Source organism: Electrophorus electricus, chromosome 20 (genome assembly GCF_013358815.1).
Source record: "Electrophorus electricus isolate fEleEle1 chromosome 20, fEleEle1.pri, whole genome shotgun sequence".
Lineage (NCBI taxonomy): Eukaryota > Metazoa > Chordata > Actinopteri > Gymnotiformes > Gymnotidae > Electrophorus > Electrophorus electricus.
In genome coordinates this window covers 13,913,937-13,923,700 of record NC_049554.1, presented here as the reverse complement: position 1 = coordinate 13,923,700, position 9,764 = coordinate 13,913,937, and the positions used below count along the sequence as shown (strand labels likewise).

The following is a 9,764-nucleotide window of genomic DNA, read 5'->3' as shown; positions in this document are numbered from 1 at the left end:
GGCAAAGGCTCATAACGAGGGATTTAAGTTGAAATACGGAACGCAGCAGGTTTGCGGATATAAATCGGAATTCACTAGCCACTGGGACACCGGGGAGGTTTTTTAATTGGTGGTGTTCATGTTTGCGTTGTTTTAGAGGCTGATCCAGCCTTACATGCATAGATACACCGCTCGCCCAATTCACCCATTTAAGAGCCCTGATTTCAGCACCAGTTGCACACTTAGGCAGGGGAATTTCGCGTCACGTGCAGCGAGTCAGGACGTGGTCACATGGGTTTGTTATGCAAGCGTTGGGTAGCGCGAGGCAGTCCGCCCACCGGAGCTACGCGGGGCCAGGCTGCAGAGCGAGCATCGCTCCGTGGAAATGGAAGTTCCAGCCATAAACCTCAAGGTAACTGTTTTGCCTTTATTCCGACACTGAAGTTTAGCAGAAAGTTTACGGGCCCGAGCTCCGGGAGTTACCCGTTTCTCTCAAGTGTTTTCATTCGGTTTGACATGTTTAAAAAAGAAACGGGCTCGTCTGCGACATTTCCATCAAGTTTATCTGTCAGTATTGACATCCAGTCGTTCTGGATTTCCACTCAAGTGCTTAAAACGACCGTTTGCTTTAGCTCTTCGGTTCATTTGTGCCGCGAGACAGCTGACACGGAGACACGTGAAAGTCCACTGATGTGTGTGTCTGTGTGTCTGTCTGTCTGTCTGTCTGTCTGTCTGTCTGTCTGTCTCTGTGTGTGTGTGTGTGTGTGTGTGTGTCTGTGTCTGTCTGTCTGTCTGTGTGTGTCTGTGTGTGTCTGTGTGTGTGTGTGTGTGTGTGTGTGTGTGTGTGTGTGTGTGTGTGTGTGTCTGTCTGTCTGTCTAGGCCATCCTGCTTATCCACTGGTTGCTGACCATCTGGTGAGTGAATTATGTTTCTACTTGGTGCTTTTTTCTCCCACATTCCTGTGGAATTTCTCAAGCTGTCCCAACCCCAGCCTCCACCTCTCAAAGACTTGGAGTTTTTGCTGTGGTGGAGACAAAAGTTCTGTTGAAAAACTCCCGACTAGAATGAAAATGCCCAACTAGAATTGAATGAATGGTACAAGCTCCCAAGCTGTGGTGAGATCAAAACACAAAATAATAGGACTTACAAACTCGATATCACAAAGAGATGTCTCTCTTCATAATCGTATTTTCTTTGTGACTGTGTATGCTGGATATTCCACCCATGCACGCTACAGTTGTTCAGAACTGCGATCAAATCTGACCTTTTGTCATGCTTCAAATATCAAACGTCACTGAAATGGTCCACTCAGTGGAACAAAAACTGCAAGAATTCCAAAATCCCATACGCGGCCCTACAAATGCTAGTCTTTTAGACTTACTTTTGTTGGTGACTTCTTTCTGTATTGTTTTGTTCTGTTTCTCTAAATTGTTGGCTTGTGTAATAATTCCGTGTGTAATAACAGGGGTTGCATGCTCTGGCTTCCTCCCTCTTATACGTGGGGGAACTTCACGATGTTGGCCATGGGGGTGTGGGCCATGGCTCAGCGGGACTCTGTAGATGCCATACTGATGGTAGGTCATTCCGTTTCAGTATAAAAACCCGAAGGCTTTCTGGAAAATGAATGAAATAACGTGTCGCAATGTTAGAAGTTCCTTCTCGAACGAAACCTCAAGGGTACTGGCCATTAGTTACAGGGAAGATGACCTCATACACACCTTTGCCCGAATTTGTTGTTTAACACAGCGCCTACGGTGGTGAGGCCGCGTTAAACCATTAAACAACCTCTGTACCCGTTACCTGTATTTGAGAGAGAATATTATAATACCAGTCACATATGCTTTAGTCTGAGGTTTCACATTGTGCTACAACTCTCCTCTCACTTCTGCTTTCAGTTTCTGCTCGGAATGACTGTAACCATAGTGACCGACATCGTCCACTTTGGGCTCTTCTACCCCGCGAAAGCGAGAATTACGCACACGGGACGCTTCAGCATCGGCATGGCGATCCTCAGTCTGATCCTAAAGCCTCTCTCCTGCTTCTTCGTCTACCAGATGTACCGCGAGAGGGGGGGGGACTACAATATTCACTTCGGTAAGTGCACGTCCTCTCGGCAAGAGCCGGTCGGTGGGGAGCTCTGCCTTTGAGCATCTCGAGGCAGCGAGCCCAGTGCTGCTCTCCTGTCTGCGGCCTCATTTAAATGCCACCTCAGGCTGCGTGCTTGGAGGTATTTGGGGGTTTTCTGCTTTGCGTCTTTCTCTGTGAGCCCTTGGAAGGGAGTTTCTCTGAAACAGACTGTAGTATATTGAGTCAAAGCAGGACAGTGGCTAGGTTAGAGAGACGGTCACAAGACAAATGTCTGATGTGGGATCAAAGAGGCTGAGGCTAGTGCCCCACCGAGCATGAACAACTCCACATGGGATGGGGGATCAGCACAGATTATTATAGCCATAAGGGCCGTACTGTAAGCATCGACTCATTGAAAATGTGAACTCTCATCACAAATACTAATGAACTGTAAGTATAATTCATGGTGTATACAGCAGCCCTTTGATGGCGTGGTACAGACTTCTGATGATGTAACTTAGAAGGGTTTACTTCTTACACTTTTACTCCTTTCCCGACATGCATGGCACAAATGTCACATGTCTTGATATGAAGTAGCGTACAGCTGCCACGCACCAGATTTGTGCCCAATGTGACCAAGGCAAGCCCCCACTGCAAGCGGCCGTGGCTCATCTCGGATGCGAGAGTGCCGCTGATGGAGTGTCCCTGAACAGCCCAGTTCGATGGTCACCCCAGCCTGACACGGCTGATTTAGCTCACAAGCCTAAAAAAGATTAGCATTAGAGCAGGAGGGACACCTCCACGTGCAGAATGTGACCACCACAGGCGTAGGCCGGGAAATGCAGGACGGAAGAAACCAATAGAATCGCTGATGCGCTGTGCCGTGAAATAACTCAGCTATTATGGCATGCAGAAATTTTCATCATTGGCAAAGTTTTCTGCTTAGTCGCTGTCGTAGCTCAAGGGTGCAGATTGACATGTCTCATCGGTGTTAACATGTTAGATGGGACGAATTGATGTTGTAGTTAAAGTTGTGTGTGCTTTTTGTCACTGATGCATCACCCATCCTCTCTGCTTTTGTTTTCACTCTCTCCCACCTGTCCCCTATTCTGCTGCCCGTCTGTCCTCCGTGTTCCCGTCTCTGCTGGTCAGACCTGGAGACGTCCGTGGACAGCCGGTGCACCACTGACAGTGCTGACAGCACTCTCCTGGGCCGCCGTTACTGAGAGCTTCCGTCCCCTCTCCTTACCCCGCGTGCCGCTGTCGATGTCTCTGTGCGGGTGTTTGCGTTTTGCTCTCTATTCTTCTCCTCTAGCGTTGTGCGCTGTGAACAGACGGTGGGATTTTCCTCTCACCGATCTTCCTGTGCCGCTGTTTGTTTCCGTTGTTTATGATTTGTGTGAATGTGACTGTCATGGTGTCAGTATGCATGCGAGTTGACATCCGGACTGCTTTACTGTAAAAAAAAAAAAAAAAAAAAAAAAAAAAAAAAAAAAAAAAAAAAAAAAAAATGCAGGGATTGAATTCTAGTTTGGAGTCCAAAGATGTAAACGTTCCTCGCTGGTCTTTCAGGCTTACTATCAAATCTGTTGTGAAATGTTGTGCATCAAAAAAGGGAAACTGTAAATAGAAGTTTGATGGAAGGCAGACAGTTGTGTAGAAGATCAGAAAAGAGATTATTGCTTTGAGATGCTTGAGTCTGCAAGTTTTGAATTTGATTTTTTTTTTAAAGTTTAATTCATATTTCTTCTATAGAGTGAAGAACTTTTATAATACATTGAAAACTCTAAAGCTTGTGAGTCTCTTGATACCAATATATATATACACAAAGAGGATGTCTTGGTGGTTTATGCCTTTGGAATTTAAAGGGATTTTTGTTGGTGGTGGGTTTTTGTGCCATTGATTGAAGAAAGAATGTTTTTATTCTGCTAAGTTATTTCTGAATTAGATTGGCCAATATTCTTTTTAATAAATTTTTTTTTTTAAGAAAATGAGGTTTTGTTCTTTTGGCCTTGTTGATTGTGAACTTTCTGTTCTTTAACTTTTCTGGTTAACCCTCTGAGACCCTAACCCATCACTGGTGATGAAAAAAGCACCTTGTAACACAGCAATAATTCAATCAGAATGTAAAATGCAGTATACCAAGACCTATATATTAACTTCAACAACAGAAAATAACTCTGGACCTCTGAGGGTCCGTGAGGTTCATTACAATGTCAGAAATTTGAATTTTGCGTCACAGTCCTTCGCTGGGCTGCCGCTCGGTAACATAAAAGTGGACATGCAACAGACCGCAGCAGAGTACTGCTGGCATGCTTCACATCAGCTGAGGAGACACATGACCGTGCCTCTGAGCAGAACCTATTCACATGGTCCAGCCGCTCAGAGGTTAGGCTTTGCGCAGGGCAGATTTGCCAGTTCCTTTACTTTATAATTAACTAATTAAGTTAAACACTAAGTAATTTAATTGGGTTTTCAGTTGTACTCGAAGTATTTCAAAAGTAGTTTTATAAAAGTGATTATATACAAAACTTGTAAGTACTTGCTGTCAAAAAATATATGCATTACTGAATAATATACTGTTGATTTCAAAAGATTTTTGAACTCTAAGCTGAATGTTACTTACTGGAAAGGTATTCTGTAACGTTCTTGGAGAACTGAGTGAGATACTGGTGCTGACTGAGTGAAGAGTGTCTGTGTGTGTGTGTGTGTGTGTGTGTGTGTGTGTGTGTGTGTGTGGACACGTGCTGAAAGCTTAACGGCCCCTTCCTCTCACTGGTCTTCTGTCCTAGCTTTTCCCACTGTGACGCGCAACAGGGACGCCTACCAGTCCATCGAGCAACAGGACCCACCGGGCAGCTCAGCCAAGCCTTTCGTCCAGAGCGAGGACCAGCATCCCAGCGTCCGCTCATACTGACGGCCTTGTTAACGAATGACATCTCCCCTTCTCAGTGATTGCCGGTGTATTCTCTAGTGGTGCAGGAGTAGTTCCGATTAAAGGCCAGCACTGCTCGGCAGTGACGCTCACCAAACGAGCACGTTGGGTTTTTGGTAGTTTTCAGTGTTTACTCTTCAGCCGTAAAAAAAACCCAAAACAAAACAAATAAACAAACAAAAAACTTTTGCGTTTGTGGGTAAATGGGATGATGGATACTAATGTATTGATGTATCGATGTATTGGTTAGTCATGCCCACTGGGTATGTAACGATGCCAGACGTTACTATGGCAGCCGGGCATTGACAGAGCACACATTGATTTCTAAGCACATGGTCAGCTGCAGGATTTGTAGATAAATCACATACGATACATTTAATGAGAAAGAAAGAAAGAATTCTGTAAATAAATCAGTAAACAACCAGAACGTGTGTTCTGTGCCATGGATTTTGTCATTTTCATGTAACTGAAAATTTGCAATGAGCTATAGTCCAAATGTTGATGGTAAAGTTCAACTTAAGAGATAAAATATCCACATAAAACTTTTCCCATCAGGCTCACCATTGTTTTGAAACGTCTGAGCCTGTTTACTGGGTAATGGTCTCTCAGTCCAGTTTCTCATGCACCCTGCACTCCTCTGTATTTAGCCAGTTCTCTAAATGTTTTTGATGAGACGCGCTGTTGCTTGGTAACGCAGTAGTGTCCTCCTGCTGGGTATCACTCATTGAAGGGTCTTTCTTTGTTCCTGCCTGTGGAGGAAGTTGCCTGCTGACAAATGAAACCTAGTCGTTGAGTTAATAACTGTGTAGTGGCTTGTGGTTGAAAATTCCATGTCGGGGGCAGCGGTTTGTGTGACTTGGAAGACAGAACTAAGTCAACAGTATTGTCACCAAGATTAAACGGACTGAGTAGGTAGAGCTGTGAGCAACTCTGAGAATGATGAGCGAGAGACTGAAAGAGGCATATTATTATTATTGTTGTTTTCTGTAGTGCATCTAATATGCTCACATTTGCTATGTACAGATCACAGAGTGCTAATTGTCTTTCTTAGTACAAGGTATTCAGTTCTGCTTTTTTTTTTTGTGGGTTTTATTTATTTATTTATTTTATTTATTGGTAAGACCTAACTGCAGGTTGCTGTGAGGCAATAGGACTGGAAAGCTGTGTCTCGGGAAGGTGTCCTATTAGCCACTGGTCGGAAAGATCTCAGAGAAATGTGTGGGTTTGTAATGGTGATTCATTGTGATCAGAGCAAGTCTGCCCTGTGTTGAGGCCTGGGTTCTGCCTAACTTGCTATGGACTGTGAATTTCAGTTGCCTTAGTTTTAGTCTCCAACACTTATCTCTTACTTTTTCGCTTCTTTTTTCCCCATTGTGTTTTTTTTTTTTGTTTTGTTTTGTTTTTTACATTTTTAGCGGCCTTTTAAGCCTTTTTCAGACTTTGGGCCCTTGTGTTTGCGTTATCATCTCCCATTAAGCACGGTAATGGTTTCCATAGGAACCATATAGCATGCTAAGCAGACGGCAGATTGTCCGGTGTTGTGCCAGCCTGTACGTACGCTACGTTGTCATTTGGATAATGCGCAGCTGCTCCTCGCCAGTGATGGACGATGCGGATATTAATAGCGAGAGGAAGGTGGCGCTTATTGGGATGCTTAACAAGTTTATGCCTCCGTGCTATTTCCCTGTCCGTGCCAGCGGGGATCGTTTATACGGTGTCCGCGTCCACCATCAGTGCCTGATTCGCTGCTCAGAGACCCTGGCTGGTGCTTAATGCCGACGTGAACGGCTTTTATTTTGCGTTATATGTTTACCGGATGTAGGAGTAATGAACAAAACACAAAACAGTCCCCCAGAACATCCAGTCTTCTCATATGCCAGTGTGGGTTTCTTTTTTGTTTTTGTTTTTTTTGTTTGTTTGGTTTTTTTTGGGGGGGGGTCAGAATCCAGTTTTCGTTCATTTTAATTTTTTGTTGTTGTTGCTAATTTTATTGAAGATTCATCCACTTACTTAATCCCAAATAATTTTTGCTTTTTTAAAGTAATGCACCCAGACTAACGCCAAGGATCCGTCTGATGCTGTTTGCTGTTACAATTATTATAGTAAAGCTATTTTACTTACAAGTAACACAGTAATTGAAATCATTTGGACCGTGTTGTTATCCCAAGGGATGGGCCACACTTAAAGTCATCAGAAAGGAAAACACCACAGTACTGGAGCGTCAGTAAAGAACAGTTCCCATTAGACCACATTTTCAATGCTAATTAGTATGTTGCTAATTAGTATGTTGACATGCTCACAGTAGAAAAACAAAGCACTGAATCTGTAGGGAAGATAGAAAGAGGAACACATAAACACATGTCAAAAATGGTAGTTGACTCAGTGAAGCTATTAGGTTACAAAACAGCACAGCCTAACTTAAGAAGACACATACAAAAAACCTGAACCAACATCAATTGCTAGTTTACATGTTAAGCATAACTAACGGACAGCCAGCAGGGAGGTGTTTGGCACCATGGGAGTCCTGATCGTGCCCTCTCTCCATCTCGCTCAAACAGGCTGTAGCCCTCCACCGTAATATTAATGGCATCCCATCTACTGATTTGTTCAAATTTAATGACGGTTATGCTGAGATTTCTACAATGTATTGTCCATATGTTAATGAGAAACAGAACATGGTCGCTAGGAATGTGCATTGTTTTTATAGACACTTACAAAGTTTACATCCAAATTTCATGCCAGCTTCCCAAGGAAATTTTAATTGCACACACACACACACACACACACACACACACACACACACACACACACACACACACACACACACACTCTCTCTCTCTCTCTCTCTCTCTCTCTCTCTCTCTGCCTGGGAGAGATCTGAATTAATGAGTAGCTGATCTGTTAATGGTTTCTTCCTGCTAAATGGGCAGCACGCCCTGATGTCCACCAGGATGATGCTGACATTAATTAATTTCGAATTTAGTCGGCTCGAGCTCTTGCTTGTGCATCTTCAGCACCATGAACGATGAATGACACCTGTCCTGTCATCTTTTTCTGAGGTGAAAAGTGCTTTTCTTTACCTTATGAAAGAGTGGGCATGTCTGGACCTGAATATTAAACTGCCGTAATTGACAGACTTTGTTGACCCTGGCGACGTCCGACGTGGCGACTCTTGGTTCTAGCTCTCATTGTGAGTTAGGTCAGCAGGACCTTGCGTAAAGGACCTTACCTAGGTGAATAGAGCAACCATCAGCCACCTCGGGACATCGTCTCACTGGGTCATCACCCCAGGGTGTACAGCATTTGCGTCGGAATGTCATCGCTTCATCACTTGGGGCGATGTATCTGGTGTACTCCTGGATCTTGATTGTTTCATCCTGGATAGTGGCTCTGATACTCACTAGTCCTCGGCCCCTCTCCTTACTCCATCCATCCATCCATCCATCCATCTATTATATTATTTTGGGTATGTCCCCCTTGTACAAAATCAGCTCTGATTCACTAATACATAGATACATAGACACTACAAGGCCTCTGATTCACTAATACATAGACACATGGACACTACAAGGCCTTTGATTCAATAATACGTAGACACATGGACACTACAAGGCCTTTGATTCAATAATACGTAGACACATGGACACTACAAGGCCTTTGATTCAATAATACGTAGACACATGGACACTACAAGGCCTTTGATTCAATAATACGTAGACACATGGACACTGCAAGGCCTTTGATTCAATAATACGTAGACACATGGACTCTACAAGGCCTCTGAAGGAGTCCTGTGGTATCTGGCACCAAGATATTAGCAGCTGGTCCTTTAAGTCCAGTAAGTTGTGAGGTGGGGCCTTCATGGATTAGATTTGTTTTCCCACAGATGCTCAACCGGATTCGGATCTTGGGAATTTGTACGACACGTTGCTCAAACAACCCTGACAAATTTTGCAGCATGGCAGGGTGCGTTATGCCACTGAAAGAGGCCACTGTCATTAGGGAATACTGTCTATAACATCCACATGAATGCCAGGCTTTCCAGCACAACATTACCCAGAGCATCACACCGCCACCACCGGCTTGCCTTCTGCCCGTAGTGCATCCTGGTGTCATCTCTTCCCCAGGTTAGTGATGAATGACGCAGAGAGGGAAAAAGAAAAAGTGAACCTGTAAAGCACTTCTCTAATTTCATGAAGTTAATTACTCCACGGTTTTAGCATTCAAACTGCACGAGAAAGCCAAGAGCTCCTGAGTTCGACCATAGCTGGCAGAGTTTTAAGGTGGACTAGTAGTTTGGTTTTTTTGCCTAGAAAAAAACCCCCATCATGTACTCACAAATTTCTGTTGGTTTTAAGCAGGTGGGAAAAAGTTTCCTTCACACAACTTAAACATAGTTTTGCTTTTCCAGCTCTGATATGGGATGTGATGAGCTAATCTGTGTTCCCACACACATCAGTGAGCCTTGGGCTTCCATGACCCTGTCGCTGGTACATCGGTTGTCCTTCCTTGGACCACTTTTCGTAGGTAATAACACCCCACAAGACCTGCCATTTTGGAGATGCTCTGACCCAGTTATCTAGCTGTCAAAGTCAATAAAATCCTCACACTTGCCCATTGCCTGCCACACATTGTTTACTTGCATGGTTTCAGTGGTGTGATATTAAATTAATTTGCACTTTGTGTTGTTTTGTAGCTATCCTTTTAAGCTCATCTTTTGAGCCTTTTTCTGCTAGTTCAGTTGGACTCTGTTGTTGATTTTCACCACAGCTCTGCTTAAAC

The 9,764-nt window shown here is 44.0% G+C and overlaps 1 protein-coding gene across 2 annotated transcripts; it reads left to right on the top strand.

Annotated features, from left to right (window-relative positions):
- Nucleotides 1-284: 284 nt before the first annotated feature.
- Nucleotides 285-5,409, top strand: agtrap (angiotensin II receptor-associated protein). 2 transcript variants are annotated; one of them, XM_027025273.2, is made up of 5 exons: nucleotides 285-391; nucleotides 860-894; nucleotides 1,446-1,554; nucleotides 1,876-2,074; nucleotides 3,200-4,038. In XM_027025273.2, the coding sequence occupies exons 1-5, from the start codon at nucleotides 365-367 to the stop codon at nucleotides 3,271-3,273; spliced, it is 444 nt and encodes a 147-aa protein (XP_026881074.2). In that variant the 5' UTR covers nucleotides 285-364; the 3' UTR covers nucleotides 3,274-4,038. The 2 variants fall into 2 exon arrangements, with proteins under 2 accessions (XP_026881074.2, XP_026881065.2); XM_027025264.2 differs by lacking the exon at nucleotides 3,200-4,038 and adding an exon at nucleotides 4,840-5,409 and having other exon boundaries at nucleotides 287-391.
- Nucleotides 5,410-9,764: the final 4,355 nt, after the last annotated feature.